This window comes from Alexandromys fortis, unplaced genomic scaffold, assembly GCF_014885135.2.
Source record: "Alexandromys fortis isolate MF-2015 unplaced genomic scaffold, M_Fortis_MF-2015_v1.1 scaffold_0, whole genome shotgun sequence".
NCBI classification, from domain to species: Eukaryota; Metazoa; Chordata; class Mammalia; order Rodentia; family Cricetidae; genus Alexandromys; species Alexandromys fortis.
The window spans coordinates 45681238-45704897 of NW_026067949.1; the positions used below are offsets into that span (position 1 = coordinate 45681238).

At 46.4% G+C, this 23660-nt stretch overlaps 2 protein-coding genes across 2 annotated transcripts in view; both read left to right on the forward strand.

Moving 5' to 3' along the window:
• Fras1 (Fraser extracellular matrix complex subunit 1) overlaps positions 1-13238 on the forward strand; it is a 398956-nt gene extending 385718 nt beyond the window's left edge. The window contains exons 70-74 of the mRNA XM_050150115.1: positions 260-376; positions 4990-5156; positions 6212-6417; positions 8332-8478; positions 9664-13238. Coding sequence (XP_050006072.1) covers positions 260-376; positions 4990-5156; positions 6212-6417; positions 8332-8478; positions 9664-10257 — 1231 coding nt within the window. The 3' untranslated portion in view covers positions 10258-13238. The remainder of the gene's footprint in view (positions 1-259; positions 377-4989; positions 5157-6211; positions 6418-8331; positions 8479-9663) is intronic.
• Positions 13239-17429: 4191 nt separating this feature from the next.
• The window catches only part of Anxa3 (annexin A3), a 43177-nt gene continuing 36946 nt past the window's right edge, over positions 17430-23660 (forward strand). Inside the window, exons 1-2 of the mRNA XM_050150121.1 lie at positions 17430-17547; positions 21055-21107. Of these exons, the coding sequence (XP_050006078.1) occupies positions 21093-21107 (15 nt within the window). The 5' untranslated portion in view covers positions 17430-17547; positions 21055-21092. The remainder of the gene's footprint in view (positions 17548-21054; positions 21108-23660) is intronic.

A 23660-nucleotide genomic window follows, 5' to 3' on the forward strand; every position in this document is an offset into this window, starting at 1 on the left:
CCAGATTTTTATTAGCAGTGTGCCTTTTATAGTTTTCCTCAAAGGAAGGGCTGGAGTAAATGAAAATGCTTGGTTTTGTTAACACCTTGGGAAAATACTCTGAAGCTAGCATAGTCAGAGATGAGTCCCTGAAAGTGGCTCTCACAGAGTTGTCGGGGCAGAAATGCCTCCTGACCCTGCTCAGTAAAGCCGTGTCTTTCTGGGGCTAAGTCACCTTCGGGTGTTGCCTGTGGCAACAATCTGCTCTGTCTGCTTCCAGGAAGGACTACTCGGGGGAATACACCATCTATCTGATCCCTTGCACCGTGCAGCCCACACAGCCGTGGGTGGACCCGGGAGAGAAGCCTTTGGCCTGCACTGCACATGCCCCAGAGAGGTAGGCCAATATCGGTGCTCCCTGCTAATTCCGTGTCTTTACTTAAGAATTCTCCTGCTCGCTAACACGTGTTTATAATTCTGAGATGCGCAAAACCTAACAGGCACAGCCCCAGCTGGAGCTGAACAAGAGAGTCCTCTGCCTTCTGATATCAGCTCTCTGAGTACAGTGACCCCTCACGGTCTATTGGATGCTGCGTGTTTTCACTTGTGTACATTTCATCGGTGGCCTTGCTGTTTTGAGTGACTCCTAAGCACAGACCTGATGTATTTTCTACTGTTCCTAAGCACATAAGGGCTGTCATGTGCCCTATGGAAAATTAGATAAACTCCATTCAGGCACGAGTTGTTGTGCTGGTGGCTGTGAGTCTGATGCTAATGAATCAACAATGTGTATTAAGTAAAGGGGTCTTTAAACAGGAACACACATAAGGAATGGTTGTGTGTGGTCCTGCTGGTGGAATGCTGTCACCAGACATCCGCAGAAACCTAGCTCTGTATCTCCCGGGATCAGTGTCCCACACCCACTAACTCAACGTTCATAGAGACTTTATACACACAAACGATGGAGAAGAATAAGGACCAACTATATGGAGCTGGAGCAGCGGCTCAGCAGTTCAGAGCGCTGGCTGCTCTTCTAGGGAACCCCAGCACCAACACAGCGGCTAACAGTCATCTGTAATTCCGGTTCCGGGGGCTTCAGCACCCTCACCAGGACACCATGGGCACCAGGCACATTTGTGGTGCACTGACATCCATTTAGGCAAACACTCAAATACATAATAAATTAACAAAATATTTTATTTTAAAAGAACCAGCTTGTACCTACCTCGGGCCTGAGACCACACTGGGCCTGCCTTATTCCTTCATTCCATGTGAGGATTCACTCGGGTCTTATCAAGTGGTCTGAACACTAAGGTTACAGATTATATCACAACAGGGTGTTAAAAACCACCCAGGCCTCAGATACCTTAGAGTTTAGTGCCCACCTGTCTGAGGACATAGCGCCACCTAGAAGACACTGAGAGAAGATGCTAACGATAGCATTGGCGCCAAGAGAGAACTACTCGAGGCGTCACTTTCTTGTTGAAAGATTGCGAGTCGGCTGCTAGATTTGGTAATGGCGGGTTCGGTAGTACCCAGATAGTGCGATACACAAGATGCTAACCTTGGGGGATGGGGTGAAATCAAGAGAGGTCAGCAAGCAGGAGCAATAGGCATAAGGGGTTTCTCTAGAAAGAATGTTGGAGAAATGGTACAGCAACTGATGACAGATGAGAAGCCCTATTTTTTTTTTGTTTTTTTGTTTTTTTTTTTGTTTTTTTCGAGACAGGGTTTCTCTGTGGCTTTGGAGCCTATCCTGGAACTAGCTCTGTAGACCAGGCTGGTCTCGAACTCACAGAGATCCACCTGCCTCTGCCTCCCAAGTGCTGGGATTAAAGGCATGCACCACCATCGCCCGGCTTTTTAAAGAGCTTTTATTAGGTGTGGTTTAAGGTAGACAACACTTCCAGATGTTTGCGTGCTGCTGTGAAAGGGAGAGCTAACGGTGCATGGGATGAAGCCAGGTCCTTGAGGGTAGTAAACGGGCAATCATGAAGGAAGGGGCAAGCTTTTGCTTGGAGCCAAGACAGTCGGCTCATCCACTAAACAGTGCAAGCAGGCAGAGCCTATGGGTTCCAGAGAGGTGAACTGGGTGACTAAACCTGGCAAGATAGGCATCTGACTAAACCCAGCCTGAGCCTGAAGCAGGAGGAACACGGAGGTCTGAGGGAAAGGAGGAAGTGAGCAGTGAGACTTGGCAAGCAGGCTAAATTGTCTTTAAGTTGTGTTATTGATGGTCAACAAACTCCTGATGCATGCATACACATTTAATACATACTGACACATGTGTATCCTTGTGAAACATCACAGCGATCAAGACAACACACAGCCATTTCCCCCAGAAGTCTCTTCACACCTCTTTGTAGCCCCCTCACGCCTCCCCTTCTCCAGGTGTGCCCTCATCTGCTCTCTGTCACCAGGAGGAGAGTGAGTTTTCTGTAACCGTATGTGTTATCATACAACCGCAGTTATTTTTCTGTGGCTCATTTCACTTGGCGTGACTGTTTGGTGTTCTGTGTTACTGTATAAGCAGTTTCTGCCATTGCTGAGTTGTCTTGCCTGTTATGGCAAATAGCAGTCCATCAGTTCATCGTTACATGGGCACTTGGGCTCTTTCCAGCTTGGATCTATTTTAAATAGATCTGTCCTGCGTATGTATGTGCAATCCTTGTGTGACTACATGTTTCCTGTTTTCTTGGAACGGCTGGGTCATATGGTAGGTGTAGATTTAACTTAAAAAGTTGGCGGGTTGATCTCCCAAGTGTTTATAAAGAAGTAGTTGTGTGTGGCTGTCTCCACCAGAGCTGTGTAAAGTATTTCAGGTCCTTTGCATTCCAGGGAGAGTGTCTGGGAAGGTCCTGCTGCGGGTGGAAGGATTAATGGTGTGATAAAAAAAAAAGAGAGGAGCTGAAAAGATGGGGGCCAGGGTGTGAGGTGTTTGAATATGGACTCTGGGGTGCTTGTCCACAGTAGCAATAAGAAAGTAAGTAGCGTAGCTGCTGTTGGGTGGAGAAAAAGCCCTTGGCAAGAAAGGAGGTGAAGATTTAGATGGTCTCTGTCTGGATGCTGAGCCACCATAATTGATAGCAGTAGTGTTTGAAAGTATCCCAGTCAGTCACATAGAGGACACATGGTGACCAGGCAAATCCCTGAGGCTTTGGTAAAGACCTCCCATGCAGGAAAGAGTGCTCCCAAGTTTCCCACTCTCGGCTCGTTGTCCATTGTGGGTCTCTGTGTTAATTCCCATCATCTCTGATGTGTGTTGAGCAACGGCACTAATTTTCAGGGATAGCAGCATGTTATGGGACATCATTTTATTGCTGCGTACCATTAGCAGGGATAATATTAGGTTTCCCCTGTGTCCATGGCTTATGTAGTCTCGCGTTCTCAGCCACTTTAACAGTTTCGTATATGTGTGTGACAGAGTATCTAAAAATTTACCAAAAGAGTTCAGGATTCGGTGTGTGAATCTTGGAAAAGTCTAGCTGGGGCACTGTGGTAATCAAAGAGCCACTTTAGGGGACTGGTGGAATGGAATTCAGGAAGACCAGAGGCCCCAGTCTGCCACAGACAGGCGGGAGGGATGGTGTCAGGAAAACCATGAAGAACAGAGGGAGACGTTTGGACACGCGAAGGAATTTGCTCAACATTAAAAATTTTCATTTTTGACGGTGTCAGCTTCTCAGAGGACACGTGTGACAAGCATCTATTTGGCACCTGTCTTAAACAGAGCAGTACCAGTGCTTAGCGATTTTTATTTGTGGTATTTCATGTGGAGGTGTTTTCTTCTGCTCAGCCTTTAAGACAGAGTCTTGCTTGCTGTCAGTCAGGCTGCATTTGAACTCTCCATGTAATTCAGATATGAGTCCATACTCTGATCCAGCCTGCAAGTTCTGGGAGCCAGCAAGTCTAGCAAATCTGTGACCTCCGGGTTCTCTAGAGCCTTACCTCAAAAAATACCATGGAGAGTGTCTGAGGGGAAGAACCAGCACCAACCCCTGGCCACCACATGTCCATATATCCACACATACATGCATACAACATACACCACACACACACACACATGCACACACACATGCACACACACACATGCACACACACACACACGCACACACACGCACATGCACACACACATACCACTTTGAGGGGGAAATGTGCAGCTGATACCAAAGAGTTCTAAAGACTAAGTTATCCTGTTCATAGAGAGAGGCAGGGCCAGGGATGTGGCTCAGTTGGTAGGGTGTTGGAGTGATGTCAGCATTGTAGAAACTGACTGTGGATGGGGTGCATGCCTGTTATCCTAGGGCTAGGAATGAAAGAAGAGGAAAGGTCAAGCTGACTTAAACTACACAAGACCCTGTTGTTTTCATCTAAATCTAAATGTTGTTTTTTAACTAAATCTCAGCCATTTGATTTTCCCAGTGAAGACTGAGAAGCCAGATGCTGGGGTGAAAACCTGCTAGCTCAGAGAGGCGGAGAAAACAGCTAGCTCAACTCCCTCCTTTGCCAACATCCTAGAAAGAGACTACCCCTTGTCATTTCAAACCAAAAGGTCCCCAGACTCAATGTCCCTTCATTTTACTTCCTGCAACGCATCTCTTTATCCGTCTTTCTGACTCCTGCTGATGTTCTGTGGTTACTTCCCGTCGGCTGGTTGCTTGCTGACATAGACCTCTTGGCCTATGGAATGTTGTTTTTATTTAATCCTGTTTACAAGAAGCACAAAACTCTTGGATTAAAGGTGTGTGCTAGGGCTGAGCCCCACTACACACAGGTTTTTCCAGTAAATAAAACAAACTCAGGGTTCACAGTGTGATCAAATACCCTACAAGGCCCTTTCTCAAACAATAAAAACAAATAAAAGACATTATCCTTATGAATACATTCAGAAAATGGTCAGCAGCCACAGTGAAGCTGCGTACCCTGTCAAGAAGGGCGGCCAAGAGGACAGCTCAGATGCCATGTGAAGCTGGCTCTGCCCTCAAGGAGCTCTCACCTCTCCCCGTCTAGGTTCCTGATCCCCATTGCGTTCCAGCAGACCAACCGCCCCGTGCCGGTCGTGTATTCGCTCAACACTGAGTTTCAGCTCTGCAATAACGAGAAGGTGTTCCTGATGGACCCCAACACGTCTGACTTGTCACTGGCAGAAATGGATTACAAAGGAGCCTTTTCCAAAGGTCAGTTTCTTCCTCGAGCCGCAGGAAGCGGCTCTGCCTAGAGAGGAGACTCTTCTGGGCCCCTGGGCTGGCTGCCTATCTCTGCCTATGTGTCGGTCAGTAAACTCTGCGGGGAACATCTCCCAGGCTTCCATTCCAGGGCAGCCAAGGTAGAAGTAAGGGAAAGACTCCCATTCTTCCACCAACTTATAAAATGCGTGCTTAGTCTCAGTGCTGTAGCGATTGGCATATTGGGGGAAGAGGATTGGCATTTCCAGTCTAATTCTAACCTGGTGTTTAACTTGGCTAAGTTGTCTCCGCTCTGAATTCCCTGGAGAGATTGCAGGGGTAGATCCCAGCTGTACCGGCAATGCTGTGGGTCTCCTAGCATAGGCTACTTAAGGGAATAATGACGAAGATTATCTTTTGAACTCTTGGAAGAATTAAATAAAGAAAGGAAGAACTTGAGACCATTTCAGATGCTGTTCAAAAAAACAGTCCCCATATTAGGATTCCTGCCAACTCAGTCTTCAGTATAAAGCCTTTTCCTCAGTTGTAGCAGGTGACGTACGGCGTTGCACATGCTCTTAGAGTGAGCTGTCAAGCCAAAGTCCCTTGCTCTGCATCTCTCTCAGTCCTCCTGCCTTCACTTCCTGCACTCTTGGCAACTTTCAGCAGCTCCGTCCCTCAGTGCCTCAGTTTCCTCAGCTAGAAGTCTGCCAGCACCCCCACGAATGTTACTGCCTGAGAAAAAATTAGTACAGCAAATACCGGATTTGATAAATGTTGTCAGTCAATGGGATTAAACTCTTTGCTCTCGCGTCTGCCTTCTCGTTTGCATCTCACTTACCTCTGCATCCCTTGTGCGCAGCTGAGTGGTTGGTAATACAACAAATGCTCCAGTAATATCAATGAATGAGAGGAGCGGCGGATGGTAAATGTGTATTTCCGGGACTCCTGGAATCAGAGCTCTTCATAGAAGACGCACTTTTGATTCTGAGGACGTATGGCAAACACTTCTTCCTCTTTAACCTTGGAGTCCAACCTGGTTGGTGTCTTTCTTTGGATCTTTGCAGGGCAGATCCTCTACGGCCGAGTCCTTTGGAACCCAGAACAAAGCCTCCACTCTGCTTACAAGCTGCAGCTGGAGAAAGTCTATCTCTGCACTGGCAAGGACGGCTATGTGCCTTTCTTTGACCCCACGGGGACAATCTACAACGAAGGACCCCAGTACGGATGCATTCAGCCAAACAAGCACCTGAAGCACAGATTCCTCCTGCTGGTAGGCTCTCTGTCACTGTTAATGCCAAGGAGCCACAGTGAGCCAATGTCTCGGCTGTGAATTCCGATAAGAGCACAGCGTTTTCTCTGTTTTTCCTTTTATTGTTTTCTCTCTCTGATCGGTCACCTAGCACATGGCCAGTTTACTGGCTATGGTGGGCTGCATGACATGCTGTTGCTGACATTCCAGGAAGAGGAGAGTCTAAGCCAGTGTTTCTTCGAGTCTGGTTCAAAGGCCCTGAGGGGCCCTCACACTCCTTCATAGAGTCTACAAGGTGGAAATTGCCCTCCTCGTAGTATAAGGTGCCACCATTGCATGCTCGTGTCCTCACCAGAAGGTGTATTAGTATGAGTTCACAGTCCATGTTGTGCTTCAGGATTGGAGCGATGGCTCAGTGGTTACGAGCATGTACTAGTCTAGCAGAGGACCCTGTTTGATTCTCAGGACCCACATCAGGAAGCTCACAACCCCCAGGGGATCTAATGCCCTCTTCTGGCAAATGTCCTCTCCTCAAGCATTCACATATGTGCGCACACACACACACACACACACTAACTAACTAACTAAATAGAAGGAGGAGGAGGAGGAGGAGGAGGAGGAGGAGGAGGAGGAGGAGGAGGAGGAGGAGGAGGAGGAGGAGGAGGAGGAGGTTTTGAAGGCAACCCAGGGAATGGAGAGCTGACTCAGTCAGTAAAATGCTGTCCATGTCTGTATGAAATCCTGAGTTTGATTCTCAGAGCACACAGAAGGAGTGGTCACTATCATCCCAGCACAGGGAAGACAGGGACAGGAGGATCCCTGTACCTCACTAGCCAGCCCACCTAACCAGCCACTGACATCCAATTTCAGTGAAAAACCCATGTCAAAAATAAGATGAGGAAGTGATATACCCCATAGCAATGCCAGGCATCCACACACAAGCACACACTCCAAAACAAGCATGTCTCTACCACACACAGTTTGTCTGCCTGTCGGTCTGTCTACCAGTCTCCCTCAATTACCTGAAAAATGTCGTCAATGGACACCTCCTTTTTCCCACTGATAGCTGTGTTTGAAGCTAGATTTTCTTCATGTATCAGCTAAGATCGTTTATCACAACTGACTGGATAAAAAGCAGCTGTGCCGCCGGGTGGTGGTGGCGCACGCCTTTAATCCCAGCACTCGGGAGGCAGAGGCAGGCGGATCTCTGTGAGTTCGAGACCAGCCTGGTCTACAAGAGCTAGTTCCAGGACAGGCTCCAAAGCTGCAGAGAAACCCTGTCTTGAAAAACAAAAACAAAAACAAAAAAAGCAGCTGTGAATCACAAAAAAGGGGGGTCTCTTTGGGAACAAAGATGAATGTGAACATAATTCACAAAAAATCTTACTTAGATTAGCATATAATCAACTTTCCATTGTAAATTTAAAATGAATTGATACAAGAGTGTTTTATTTAATTGTTCAGGTTTAATTTTTAATATAGCAAATATAGATAGAAGAAAATCACATAAATAAAAGTTCTTTGGGGGGTCTTCCTTTGCTTTTAACAATGGAAAGGGTCCTAAAGCCATGTAGTTTGAGAACTGCTGGTCTGCTGGGCATGTCCAGCCTTTAGATATGAAAAATGAATTCATGTACAAGGCTCTTGTCAATGGCTTCACAGATGACTAGCAACAGAAAAAAAAACCAAAAAAATAAAGTTTGTAATTTTGTGTTGATTGACATTCATAGTTGTCCTTGGACATATGGCCTCTGAGACACAGGTTAAATAAAACTTACCAGAAGCTCCCCTTAGTAGTGTCCAGAGGCAGGACCCACTTGTGGGAAAACTGTCCACAGCACACACTTCTCACCCAACCCAGAGAAGCAGGTAGAACATCCTCCTCTTCTCAGCATTGCCATTCACATGCCCCGCCTCTTCCTCTTTCCATCCTAGGACCGCAGCCAGCCGGAGGTCACCGACAAGTACTTCCACGATGTGCCTTTTGAGGCCCACTTTGCTTCTGAGTTGCCTGAGTTCCATGTGGTCAGTAGCATGCCAGGTGTGGATGGATTCACCCTCAAAGTAGACGCCCTCTATAAGGTGACCGCCAGTTTCTTTTGATAAGTCTCTTGCCATGAGGCCTTTTTCCTTGTTATGAAACCTATCATTCTCTCCCAAGTTTTCCCTATCCCCATCAGACCAAAACAAGGATAAAATCAGCCGGGTGATGGTGGCGCACGCCTTTAATCCCAGCACTCGGGAGGCAGAGGCAGGCGGATCTCTGTGAGTTCAAGACCAGCCTGGTCTACAAGAGCTAGTTCCAGGACAGGCTCCAAAGCCACAGAGAAACTCTGTCTCGAAAAAAAAAAAAAAAAAAAAAAACAAGGATAAAATCCTTTGATTTGCATTTGAGCATCTGTCATTGTCCATCAGTATATGGGCTGCTCTGATTCTTCCTGAATTCTTTTGAATTTCTAGCTTTGGGGCAGTCAGGTGGACCCGCGGATTTCACAGGCCTTTGGAAAACACCAAACAAAGTCACAGTGTCCAAGTTAGAGGGACAGAAGTGACTAGTACCACATAGGAAAGAAAACACCCAAACAACAAACAAGACCTTCCAAGATCAGATTTTGCACTTTTTTTTTTTTTCTGTCTCCAAGTGGTTATCCACGACCTTGGGTTTCAGGGATTCTGGGCTGCTTTTTTGAAGTTATTTCAAAGCTCTGAAGTGTTCCCAGGCAAGCAGCTGAGGGGGCAATAAAGTACTCAATGCTCCTCCTCTGAGGGGTGATCTAGAAAGTATTCGAGTTTAGCCATTTTTGTCACGAACCTGTATATTAGGTTTAGAATTGTTTAGTGAAAATTTGTTGACTGACTTCATTTTAACTGAAGTTCATCAGTAAATAGTAAGTTAGCATAAGGAGCAGTTGAAGGGCACAGAGAATAAATGTGGTAGTTAATATAGTTATTGTCGTGTTATTTTATGGTTACTAATAAGGACCAATAACTCATAAGCATAAGCTAAAGAGACCATGACAAATAAATTTTTAGGCTATTCCACATGAGTAGGGGCATTGAAAAGAATGTGTATAGCTGCCCCGAGATCACCATAATCTGAAATAAAGCAGAATCCCTGGTGCTTGATTTAGTTCCCTGTATCTTGGAACAAGGAGCATGCTTGGCAACCCTTAATTGAGACCGTTTCTCTGCGCCCCCTGTCACAGCAGGTGCCTTCATTTCCTCCCTTCCGAATGCTCCCAGATAACACGCCTCTCTCCTCTGCAGGTGGAAGCGGGGCACCAGTGGTATCTCCAGGTGATCTACATCATTGGCCCCGACAGCATCTCGAGGCCCCGGGTCCAGCGCTCTCTCACAGCCTCTCTGAGGCGCCACCGAAGGGACCTGGTGGACCCCCGAGGCTGGTTGTCTCTTGATGACTCCCTCATCTATGACAATGAAGGAGACCAAGTCAAGAACGGCACCAACATGAAGTTCCTGAACCTAGAGATGCAGGAGCCCATCGTAGCTGCCTCCCTGTCCCAGACTGGAGCATCGATTGGCAGTGCCCTGGCCGCTATTATGCTCCTCCTTCTGCTGTTGCTGGTGGCCTGTTTCATCACCAGAAAATGCCAGACACAGAAAAAGAAGCAGCCCCCAGAGGACACTCTGGAGGAATACCCCCTGAATACTAAGGTGGACGTAGCCAAGAGAAGCACGGACAAGGTGGAGAAGAATGTCAACAGACAGTACTGCACCGTGCGCAATGTCAACATCCTGGGTGACTGTGAGGGCTCGTATACATTCAAAGGTGCTAAAGTCAAAAAAATGAATCTGGAAGTCAGAGTCCACAACAATTTACAAGACGGAACAGAAGTTTAACGAGAAGACCCATGTATATTTTTTTTTCTAAACTCATTTTGATAAAACAGGGAGAAATACTGGTATTTTTATAATCCTTCAGATTAAAAAAAAAAAAGGGAAAGTTAGCTTTGAGTGGTGAACAGCACACATCGCATGCGTAGAACTCACAACTGAGCTACCTCAGGAAATAGAACCACCGAGACCCCCAGAGTAGCGGAGCAGAGCTAGCTATGCACACAGGTCCCCGTAACCGTCTCAGTGGCTGCACAGCGTAACGCTGTAAGGCTGGGCACAGAGGTGCTTTAGGATTAGGATAGACACTGGACTTTTAGGTTTACCGGTCAAATCAAGAGTGCTGGACACAGTGTGGGTAGCAGATATCTGAGCATACAGAGCCTTTGTTTTTTGTTTTTTTGTTTTTTGTTTTTTATTTCTTTGCCCCCAGCTTTCTACTGTGTGGGCTTTTCTGGACTTCTGGGCAGCAGAGTACAGCCTGCTGACAGATTCCATTAAGAATTCTAATCGGTGCCACTTAGACATTTGGGCATTGTTTCCACTTGATGTCCTATGTATCCTGCCCTCTGAGTATACTTGGCTTCTCTAGAGGTCTTTTTGAATGAGGATCTCAACATGCTTTAGACTGGAGTGCGTATCCATTACTTAAAATCGGGGAGGGCTCAAGTCAGGGCCCTGAACAGTGCTGCGAAATACCACAGTCTTGGCGTGCCAGAGATGCTTTAAAAACCAGCCACATTTCCCCCGCTTCCCCAGACCTTCTGCGGTGCAGCAATGCAGCAGGAACCCGTGTGCTTTGGGTCTTTAGTTTTGTGAGCGTTTCTGGGAAGTAAGTAAATCATTTGGATAAGCAAGTTCACTAGAAGCTGGAGTGAAACCAGAGTTTATAGATACACATGGGGCCTGTTCGCTGTCTGTCACACAGCGCATAGAGGCACTGTCCCTGGCACTGTAGTTCTGGGACTTCTCTCCGGGGGTTCTTTTCTGGTAGCTCAGGCGCTTTATTTCCCCATATCAGTTCACGACAAGGCCACAAACCTGTGGCTTTTACATAGCGTAGTGTTCGAACACCAACTTGAATATTCTGCGTGTGGTGTGCACACAACTTGCCTTTTTTCCCTTCTCATTTCTACCTTACTGGCCAAACATTAGGTGTGCGCATTGTGTTTTCAGCCAGAGGCCCAGTCCCACGAGCCAGCAGTGAGCGCTGTTCGGGCGCCGGGCACACCCTACCACTGAGCAAATATCACAGCATCCGCCTTGTGTTGTATTTGTATGGAAACGACCCAAACTCTTTGAGAACATTCCAGACTCCTCCCAAAAATCTAGAATGAGTGAACCATGAGAAATGGACAGACCACTCTGCAGCCCCAAAGCTTGAGCACAGAGCCTGTGCCAGCCACACCTCGTTCTTCAGCAGTGCCTTGCCCGTTACCAGCATGCCTGGGATGTTTGCTGAGTGGGGTGAATGGATGGTGTGACGGGTGAGTGGCAGCGATTAGGCGCAGGACGGAGGTGAGCAAGTCTGCAGGCAGTGTTACAGGGCATGTAGAAGTTCTCTCTGTTGTACTTGATTGGATTGGGAAATAGTCCTCCAATGGGGAGAGTGAGGGGGGAAGCACATTTTTAGGTGGGCATGACTGGTGGGGGTCCCGAGGAGGCAGGAATAGAAAAGACTGCAGTCATGTGTGAGCTGTGTGCTGGCATCTAGAACAGATTAGGGGGAAGCCGATTTCACGTTCTGAGGGTAGTGCGGTGTGTTCGGGAGAGTGTGTGTTGGACTGAGCCCAGCCGGACATTCCTGGCTGCTCAGGTGCTGCTGCAAACCAGCTTCTATAATTCAGGGCAGAAATTCTGGAATAGCCTCAAGAATCTGGAATTGATACCCATCTCATGTGGCAAAGCTAGTGAGCCAGGCACTAAATCTCCAGGGCAACCCAGAGGGCTTGAGCAAGGACAGGGAGCCGGTCTTCTGTAGAGCAGCTTTCCATCCCCACTTGGCCCCTTACTGCTCACACCTCCCGGTGGTGGGATTCACACATTAGAGAAGCAAATTCCCACGGGCTCCTATGTGCTGCTCACACACACCTTCCTTCACAGCCGGAGGGACATGGATGGGTGAGGAGGTGACAGAAAGAGCCCAGTGGGGGAAGGAGGACTGAACCCCGAGGCCTTCAGGTACAGGGTGGGGAGTGACAGAGACAGCCTGTGCATGCCCACAGGACGTGGGCGTGGTTAACTCTTGAAGGAAAAGCTCCTGAGATTGCCCTGCCTCCCTGCTGCTCCCCTGGCCACTCCAGACATCTATGAGAAGCCAGCTCTTCTCTAATGGATGCCCACTTTTTCCACATAAAGCGTTGAGAGGTGCGAGGCTGAGATTTGCCCCATGGGTGTCGAACTGTTCATTTGTGTTTTCTATTTCATCTTTGGGGTTGGATAGTTTGATGACTACTGCGGATTCTATTTCAGTGAAAGCTCCACTTTCCACGTTTCTTACTTATTCACGAATGCCTTGTGTGTGCTTTACTAACCTTTTCTATCGTACCCTCAGGTGGGAAGGCATGGAAAAACTCGCAGCAAGATTGCTCCTTGCTGTCAGACGCTGGCTGGGAAGGCCAAAAGAAACCGTTGTCAGCACCGTTTTTCTGCCTTGCCTGCCCCCTTATTGTACCAGGGTCTTCTGAAAGCTCCTGCAGGTTCCTCCCTTTGGATAGGAAATTGTGTAGGGAAGCGTTCGCACAGTCTTAACTATCACGCCCAGTCTCCTGTAGGTATTTGTTACCCCTGGTTAGTTCTCACCTGCTCAGACTGAGGAAAACATTTGTGGTGCTGTCAACCTGAGTTCTTGACCCTCAAGTGATTTTTTTTTAAATTTCCAGTATGAATTTGTGTGTTATGAATTTCTGATTTCTCCAATAGCACATGCCACTATATAAATTTGTATCAATAATAAATGGCAGCCTGGTTGTCTGTTGTTTGCTTTACTCTGTCCTTTTTCCATTATTCATCTCGTTAGTATAGACTGCACTGAGCTGGCGCAACATTCTGCAATTTGAGGCTTTTTTTTTTTTTAAGAGCAAAACTAAACTAGTATTGAATCTGAAACATATTGACCTTGCTAAGAGCAAGATGCTGAATAAATTCATGTTCTCAGATCTAGCTTTGCTTTTGCAGTCAGAACAAAGAGAAATAACTTAATTTCCATGTGAATCCAGTAGGATGAATGTTGTCTCTGAATCTTCTCAAGATCTCCGATACAGTGTGAGGATGGCTGTGCCCTTTTTGTTGCATAAGCAAAGGCTTGCTGAGTGCCCCAAATACCTGGGAGATGGTAGAATCTTCAAAGAAGAGTTTACTGGCTCGTGAAGGACACAATGGCAGAGACAGAATGGAACTGAGGCCAAGCAATTTTGGCATTCTGCAAGCCTGCGCATTTGTGTGTCTTTACCCTCTGATAATATGAAAAACTGCCAAGAACAGCAACCAGCATGGCTCTGTGGGCACATTTGCAAACTCAGCAAGATCTGAAAGCTCAGCACATTTTCATAAAACCCGGGGAAGGGATGCCATAGCCAAGCCCTTAAGTTATCAATGACCCCGGGGCCTAACGATCTTCATCTCCCCACAGTGTCCCATTGCCACCCTTTGCCTAGCAGCAGACTCAGCTCTTGGGTCCCTGTCTGTGGAGCACATGGAGGAACAGGTCCAGAAACCAGTTTCTAAACTCTTGTGATTGGCTACAAAAAATGCTCCTGAGACCTGCAATTTCATCGCCGTAATATTCAGGAATTGTGACAGAATATTCATTTCCATTTAAAATTTAAAATGGTTTATATGATTTTTAAGTGGAAAACTGAGGAAGGAAATAATATCTAGACTAGCTTACTATGTTCAGACACATGAAACTGAGGGCTTTTTAGGTCATGAGAAGCCCACGATATAGTTTAGTATGTCTCCACTTAATTTTGGGATACCAGCATGTCTTTTTTAGATGCTTCCTCAAAATGAGCTGGAGAGAGAGCTTACAAGAGCTGATCAGAATGGTGCCTTGAGTACACAGCCTGGTCACAGTCTAGGGACAAGGTCAAATGATGTATTGAGTATATCTGGAAAACAACCAAGTACCGCGAACCCATCAGGATTTTCACCTCTACCTCATAACAACTCTGAGGCCGGTGTCCTAGATAATTGTCTTTGAAAATTTTAAACGAACACCAGAATCTCAAAGCCTTAACAAGGAGAAGAGTTACTTAAAATTGGCCTCAGATTCTTACACCTGATTGGATGCTTGTATTGAAAGAGTCCCATCGCTTGGTTAATGTAATATGACAGAACCATGCTGCAAACTCTTCTTTAAAAGCTGGCGGAAGTTTAATCCTTAGGTCTGTATTGGCTTAAAGCTATCAGGTTCTAGAACTAGTCAACAAATGATAAGAGTTTATTAGGATCCAACTTCTGGGATAATTTCCACAAGTTGTTCAAAACCAGAACCAAAATATTCCCTCAGACATCCCACTGAGAAATGTTTCAGAAGTGAAGCAATGTTTGCAACCAATAGCTCCAGGAAACTGACAGACATCGAGTGTTCTGGTGTCTTCAGCTGCGACGGGCCACCGAAGCAAGAGAAGCTTCCAGTGATCAGGCCCTGCCTTGTGATCTCGGGCACAGGCCCTGTGGGACGGTCTCTCTTCTACAGTTTCTGTACTTTGAAGTTCCAGATAATCCCTTCCCTCTCTTGCCCTCGTGGAGACAGCAATGATTTCAGACTCCTCCCAGTTCTCAAGAACTTCATGATGCCGGGAGGGAGGGAGGGGGCCATGGTAACACCGCCCATCCTTCTGTAAGCACTCTCTCTATTAAGCTCTTTTGTTCAATCCCTCTGGGTGTACCACATCTCTTCTACTTGAACTCATGTAGTCTTTAAACCCTGTGTCCTTCAGCTGCAGTTTGTTTTGAACACAGAGTGCAAACACCTGAGCTCAAACCAAGTATCTCTTTGAAATTTGCCATTCCAATTAGTGTTTAACCACCGACTCACAGAGCCACTAGAAGTCAGAAGTCTTACGTGCAGCATGTATAAGCTTGTGTTAGTATCTACCCCAACATACCACCATCATTTCTCTAAAGGCAGAGCTGGAGGGAAATGAATAAGAACACAATTTCATACCATATTTTCACCACACAAGTGCAAGAGGCATGAGTAGCCTCAAGAGCCCTGCAACATTAGCAAGCGGTTTCTTTTGAATACCTTCCTATTTCCAGTGCTGGGGTGCTGTGGGACAATGGTCTGTACCCTGTCACTTGTATTTTAAATAAACACTGATTGGTCTAGTAGCTCAGGCTTCTTATTAACTCTTATAACTTATCTTATCCCGTAATTCTTGTCAGTGTTAGCCACGTGGCTTGGTACCTTTTTTGGCGAGGTAGTCACATCTTGCTTGCTCTGTGTCTGGCTTCCTCTGTCTCTGGATGAAGACTGCAGACTGAAACTTCCCTCTTCCCAGAATTCTTGTTGTCCCCCCCCCCACTTCCTGTCTGGTCACCTCTCCTATATTTCCTACCTGGCTACTGACCAATCAGCATTTATTTAAAATACAGGCGACAGGGTACAGACCATTGTCCGGCAGCACTGGGGATTGAACCACGGCCTCCTCTATGCACTGGCAAGTGCTGCGGTCCCATCACTACTTTGGATGCTTGTTTCCTTTGTTTTTATCTTAACTGCACTCACTTGTTACCTATTCAGGTTTTACTAATATTTTAAAGTCTTTTATTAATTCCTTGAGAATGGCATACATTGTGTTTTGGTCATATACACCTTCTCTTCCCCAACTCCTGCAGATCCATCACCCCCAATTCTTTACCATCCGACTTCGTGCTGTTTTTGTTCTTTTATTCCCATCAAGTCCAACTTGTTCTGCTTATATACTCTCAAGTATGTGGCCATCCAATGGAGTTTGCGGCCACAGTCTTTAAGAAAACTCACTCTCTTTTCCTTGACCCAGCCACCAGCCAGTGGAAGTTTGAATAGATTTGGCCCCTATAGATGCATGTGTTTGAATGCTTGGCCCATAGGGAGTGACACTATTAGCATTAAGTGCATGTCTTAGGGCAAGGGTTCTCAACCTGTGGGTCGAGACCTCCAGTGGGGATCAAACCTTCCACAGGGGTTATCTAAGACCATCGGAAAACACACATTTTTACGATTCATAACGTTAGCAAAATTACAGTTAGGAAGTAGCAACGAAAATAATCTTATGGTTGGGGGTCACCACGACATGAAGAGCTGTATTAAAGGGCTGCAGCATTAGGGTTTCTACTGCGGGGATTAAGTACCAAGACCAAAAACAACTTGAGGGGTCTATTTCAGCGAACACTTGCACAGCACACTCCATCCCCGAAGGGAAGGAAGCCAGAGGGCGGGAACCTTGGAGCAGGAACTGGTGCAGAGCCCAGGAAGGAACGCTAATTCCTGTCTTGCTTGCCCGGACGCCCCAGTCCAGGAGCACCCAGGAGCACCAGCCCAGGGGTAGCACCACCCACAACGGACTGGACCCTCCCACCTCAGTCACCCATTAAGAAAAAGGCTTGCCTACAGCCCCATCTTATGGAGGTTCCCTCCTCCCAGATGACTATGGCTTGTGTCGAGTTGATAAGATTGACCATTATTTTGGGGTTTTAATTTTTATTTCCCTTGACATAGTGAGGTTCCAACGCCTTTAGAATACCACGGTGCCTCCCCAGCTCTAAGCCTCACCCGGGAGCCAACAGGCCTACCGTGGGGACTCCCCAGATTCCTGCGCTCCAAACCTAGCTCCGCTGTCGTTTCGGTGTGACTGACCTCCCTTGCCTTTGTACCTCCTCACTTGTAAAAAGGGGATTAGAGTATAAAAACAGCCTCTACCTTGTAGCATGGCTATTATGCAGGATTTAGAACGGTGCCTGCCACGAAGTACCCGCTAGGTAAGTGTTACTTAGATAGAGTACCTGTGAGGAACTCTGAATTCACGATGTCTAGAAACAAGCCGAACCCTGAAGAAATAGATCGAAGAAGGGAGGGGGAATAAAGGCGGAGGAAAGGTTTGAGTACAGGGGATAGGGTGGCTGGGTCAAGGCACAGCTCCCAGTGACTCTTTCTGGCGGGGCCTGGGCGGTCACTGGGTGGAGGCAGGAGGAGGGGTTGAGGAAGGGCGCAGTCGCGGTCTGGTCGCCGTCCAGACCAGCCCGGAGCGACAGCCGAGCGCACACCTTCCCGCAGCTTCTCCCTCGGGTTCGCGGCCGCTGCGCCTCAGGGTAAGTTTCCCACGCCCTCCCTGCTGCGCCCACGGGGCAGCAAATCCCAGCCTCTTCCGTCCACGATGTTTGCGAGCGCAGCGAGGTCCCCGCACTGTCCCCTCCCTGTCTCTCCCCCCCAACCAAGCCCACTTCCCTTCCCCTTTGGTCGGAATGGAGGAGACTGAACCCGGGCAGCAATGCTGGAGGAAGTTACTAAACTCCGGGTCTTGGCGACCCGAGCTCGCTTCCAGGGGATCCAGACAAGCCGGGCCCTTCATTCCTAAAGGCCTTGGAAACATTTGAAAGAAGAAGGGGAAGGGGCGGGCCTCGGTGCCTCTGCTCGGAGTTCTGTGTTGTTGAGAACTTTGTTCCCACCCTTCCTATGAGCTCATTTTCCCCCTCACAAGTGCAGTTTGTGTTACTTTTATTTTTTGAAGGCAGGAGAAAGGTGAATTAGGGTATCGGACATGGAGAGTTGGGGAAATTCGGTTTTCTCTGAAGGAAAAAAAAAAAACTGTTTTCTGAGTGTACAGCATTCTTCCACTAGACATGAATCACTCCCCTAGCCTTTGACTCAGCAGGTGAGGCATCCAGGTAGGTTGCAAATGACCATATATAGAAGTTCTGGGTCCCGGGAGCCCCTCTGCTGATAAAAAGTTGAGCAACGGACAAAATTCTTCTCCAGGAGGCGTGTGCAAGAAAAAGGTTTCTGCCCGGGAAGAAACTTCAGTTTCTACTCCTCACAAATATCATAAGAAATAGACTAAAAGGTTATTCTGTGAAGAATTGTTACTGGCTCTCCTGAAGTTGGAAAATTTCAGATTGCCCAGAAAGGTAGTTTTAAACTGTAAGGAAAGTTAGAACCCTGTCTCCAGAGCTGTTTGTGTTGAGAAGTCTGGAGACTTGAGAGAAGGAGGAAGTACAAGGAAATTATGTAGCCAGATATTCCCTTTCAGGAAGGATGTGTTTAAAGTTCCCTTGTTAGGTCATTTGGCCTCCGCTGTGGAGTAATTCTTTACTTTTCAAACACTTAGAGAGTGGTTTAGTAATACTTCTTAGTCATTTACAGATTATATTGGATCAATAAGCACTAGGCATCAGTTAGGTCAGGGACTGCAGGGCATGGGATTACCGTCCATTTCTTTGGGATCTGGATGCCTGGGCTCAGTAGGGCCGACCCAACAGCTGTGTGGCGGGAATTTTGTCCAAACTCTCTGTGCCCCAGCGTCTTCCTAGGCAAAGCAGAGATGCTCCTACTAATGATGCCTCCCCAACTCACTTGCATATGCCGAGGCTTATGTTTAAATCACTGAAAGCATTTTCCCCATATACACCAGGGAATAAACATTACACAAATCCCCAGCTCTGTGGATCACATTCCAATATTTTTCCTATTACCTGGCACATAGTAAAACAAAGATGCTGGCTGGCTTCGTAATGTATCTTTTTTTTCAGTCTCTGTTTTACAGATGAGGAAATTCCGACTCAAACTGTTTCACTTTAAGAGATGTGTTAGTTTCTTCTCAGTGTGACAAAAATACACAGAGAGAAACAATATAACTGGAGGAAAGGTGTCTTTTAGCTCATGGTTTTAGAAGTTTCAGTTCAGTTCTGGTCATCTGGCTCCATTGCTAAGCTCTCTTAGATGAGTCAGGACATACAGGCAACAGGAGCCAGTGGTGGAGGAGGAGGCCCACCTTGTGCAGCCAAGAAGCAGAGAGCAGGAGAGGGTGGCCCCAGGGGCAAATGGAGGCCTATAAAACACACTGTCATGGACCTCCTCTCTTAGGGAGTCTTACCCCTTAAGTTTCCATCATTTCCCAGATGTCCCTTAAATTATGAAATCAACAATGGGTTGGTCTGCTGCCAAGGTTAGAGGGACCAATCGTGATCCAGATGCTCATGAAACTTCCCATCTCTGAACACTGCTGTGTTCAAAACCAAAATAGAAATTCCTGTTCTATATGACAACAAGAAGCAATCTTCTATCATACCCACTGCATACTATATGGAGAGGGGGGGGGGTCAGACTCTAACCAGAGAGCTGGCTGCTTAAGGTACAGAGAGCGGGCAAAATCAGGGCTAAATATTTCCAGTAGCTATTAATATGATTTCCTGTTGAACTTTGCCCTTGAGCTGCCATTGAATTTTTAGAATATTTTGTTGCCAGGATGGGTGGGAGCAGGTCGTATTTCTAAATCAATCCCGGAGACACGCCAGCAGGCCTGAGTAATGTCTATTCTGGTTAGTGTGCCTGGGTCCAAGGAAGAGGCCTTTTCCACATCTGTGCCTACTTGGGACTAGCCTGGCTTCCTCAAAGACTGGAGATTTAGCAGGCTGCATAGGCTTGGACTTTGGAAAATGTTCAGGCCAGTTGGGATTATCTTGGTTTGGGGTGAGGAACAACTTCCTAAGTGTTTGTTTATTCTTTTCTTTTTCCTTGTTATGATGTCACTCTGTCCAGGTTAAAAGAAATCAGTAATAGACACATTTCTCCTGGTTTTACTGTTGTCATTTTGAGATGTGATGTCCTTCTGTAGATCAGGTAACCAGGTGACCCTTCTGTTCCAGCTTCTCATAAGCTCAGACTATGGACATGGACACTGCCCTGACAACTAGGTTTAAATAAGTAAAAAGAGGCTTCCAGAAAGTATTCCTATATTATGTGGAAGTGGAGGGCTACATTTTTTTGTCTTAGAGCCCTCAAAGGTCCAGGTCCAACCCAACCCCCTTGTGATGCTGTAAGGCCAAGGGAATGGGCGGTGAGGGGAAGACAGCGGAGCGCCTCCCTTTGACCACACTACTGAAATGGTGGTCTCAAAGACTTAAAATTTCCCCAGAAGTCTCATGCTGGGGGAAGGAAGGGGACGTCAGACAACTTGTCTCCCAAGAAGAGATTTTACAAAGTTTTGACAACTTATGGGACAAACTGGAGCCACAGCAGTAATGGCAGGACCCTGCCTTGATCGGGCAGTGCTGCTGGACTGAGCATGCCTCCTGCCTGGCTCCCCAGTGTCAGTAGTCTGAGGGCAAATATGGGGGTTCATGCCTCCTGCCTGCCTCCCCGCGTGAGTAGTCTGAGGGCAAGCAGGGGGTTCATACCTCCTGTCCAGCTCCCCGCGTGAGTAGTCTGAGGGCAAGCATGGGGGTTCATGCCTCCTGCCCACTCTTGCATCAGTAGTCTGAGGGCAAACATGGGGGTTCATGCCCTCTTTGTTTTCCTTCCCAATAGGCCACTCTGAGTAAATCTCCGTTCTATACTTTTCATTATTACTTGTCTCTTTCTAATTGGTGTACTGAGGATAGGCAGCAAGACCTGAAGGACTCTTGCCAATACGTTGAATTTGGGAAGTGCCTAGTTAAATGCTTGCCCAGGGAATGGGTTTCCTGAGCTCAGATTCACACCCCCTTCCAGAGAAGTTTCTCATTAACTCCTGACATCTGCTTTCTGGATTTTAAACATTAGGAGTTGGTCTGGAAATATCATGTTCTGAGTCACAGTACAGCTTGTTGTTTCTTTTATAGGTTACTGTGATTTCAGCTTGAACACACGGTGGACTATCATGGCATCTATCTGGGTGAGTAAAAGAGCTAAACCTCCACAACAACACAGTAACTTACGTGAGTCACAGAAAATCAAACTACCTGGAAAAACAGTTTAAAGTTGATTAACTGTAATATCTATGGCCAAAAGCTATAGAATGTCTAAAAATAATAAATTATAAAAGAATATATTATAAGCCAGTGTGGTAGCATATATCTGTGTAACATGGAGGGCCAGGCCTGCTTGTTTGGGTTTTTGTCCTGCCCAGTACCCCACAACTGTTTAGCCCCAAAGAAAATCACACATAGGTCTCCATAAATTATAAGCTGATTGGCACATTAACTCTAGCCTCTCACTGGCTAACTCTCACATCTTGATTAACCCATTTTTCTGATCTATGTTAGCCATGTGGCTCAGTACCTTTTTCAGTGAGGCAGATCACATCCTGCTGCTTCGGTGGTCTGGGCAGGATTGGGAGGAATCAACTTCCTCCTTCCCAGAATTCTCTTGTTCTCATTACATCATTTCTACTTCCTGTCTGGGTTTCCCACCTATACTTTCTGCCTGGCCATTCAGCTTTTATTTAAAATATGATTGACAGATTACAGACAATTCTCCCGCACCATATCTGTAATTCTAGAACTCAGACAGTTGAAGGCAGGGGGATGTCAAGTTTGAGAATGGACTGAGATATTTAGGGAGAATCCATCTAAAAAGAACTAGTATTATAGAGTTCTGTACTTGGCAAAGAGGCCTTAACGGAGAATAAATTTAGTGCATAACTCGACATACATGATGATAAAGATGACATTTACTATCAGACATGGGAAGGTAGTTTCTTCCAGTAGTAAAATTAAGGAAACTTCCAGCTCCTTGGGGGAAAAGTAAATCTATACTCCATTTCTCTTCGTATGTTAAAATAAAATTTAGATGTGTAAAATATAGAAATGAGCTGGTTAGTAAAGTATTTGCGCCGGCGAGCCCCAGGTCCTGTGAGAGACCCTGTCTCAAAACATAAGGGGAGTGGTCCTTAGGAATGAGAGCAGATGCTCTGTAGCCTCTGTGTGTACCTGCACACACACGCACCTACCCAGCCCTGGTTATGGACTCACACCTGCACACACATGCACCTACCCAGCCCTGGGCATGGACTCACACCTGCACACACGTGTGCACGCACACACTAAACAAACAAATACATACATGTAAACAAAGACAATAAGATTCAAGTGAATCTTCTAGAATGAATTTGGAATGGGGAAAGCAATTGCAATTAGAAGCCTAGAGCAAAAGTCTACAAAGCATTTATCTGTTTATGTATGAATTTGTAATTGTGGCTGCAACAGAGTAAGTAGAGCCAGAAGAAAACCTCCAGGAGAGGCATTTGTAGAACAACAGGGCAGGAGATTTATTTATGTGACATACAAATGACTTGAATAATGCCATTTTTAAAAGATGAGCTCAGTGGGAAATGGTATACACAAAGTAGCCCGTGAAAAGAATTACAAGTCTCCAGTACACAGTCCACAGAACCTTGCAGAACTAAAGAACCTCTTAGCATAACAAGGGACTATTTTCTACCCAAGAACTGGGAAAAAATAGCAAGACAAAGTTGTGTACTCAACAGGAACTCTCAAACTGTTCTTAGGAGTCTATGTCACATTTTTGGATAGTGTTTCGGTCAACATCTGTCCTTGCTAAATGTTAGTGTCCTTACCCCAGTAATTCTACTTCTCATTATATATCATAAATGTGAGTAAGGTTGAAAAATGTGGGCAAAAGCTTATTCGTTTGATTTATTGAAAATATGCAGACATTATGAACAAGCATCTAATAGGTACAATTTTTAATTTGCAGTCATTTTTAATGCAATCATTCAAAAGGATGTGCAAAAAATATTAAGCTCTATGGGATGACATTAGTAGCGATATAAAAAATGTGTTACTCGATGAAAAACTCAAGTTACAGGAGTAGTAGATACAGTGGCTCTGGAGTAGATACAGTACAGACGAAAGGACATGAAAGAGAGCCACACGGACAGTGTTGCTGACAACTCCCTAGGTGGCATCTAGGGCAGCTGGTTCTTTCCATTGTGCCCCCTCTCTGCTCTTGTACCTTTAAGCCATGAGCACACATTTTTATGTGAAGGTGAAAGAAAAGCTTGCAGAGGTGTGGCATGCCCTTGGCAGGGCCAGTGCAGGGCCAAGTGTGCTATGCACTGGCCAAGAAGCTAACCTTCCCCTTTCTATCCCAGAAAGCCCTTCTGACTTTATGAATCTCTAACAGAGCCAGGGTCAGGCGAAAAGAGGCTTCTCAAAAATGCTCCCCCTGGTCCATTAGAAAATTGACATGGAGCTGGCTGAGAGAGACCTTGGTTGAGTGTGAGACATGGGGCATGAGACTATTGTCTTCAGTCGTACAAGGGACTTATAAACTGAGACTGTAAACCACACAGCTGGCGATGTTCCTCCATGGTAGAGTGCTCACGTTGCATGTGCTAAGATTCCAGGTTCCATCCTCGGGATAACCCCAGCACTTGAGAGGTTGGTCAGGAGTTTAAGGTCATTCTCTGCTGTGCAGAAAGTTC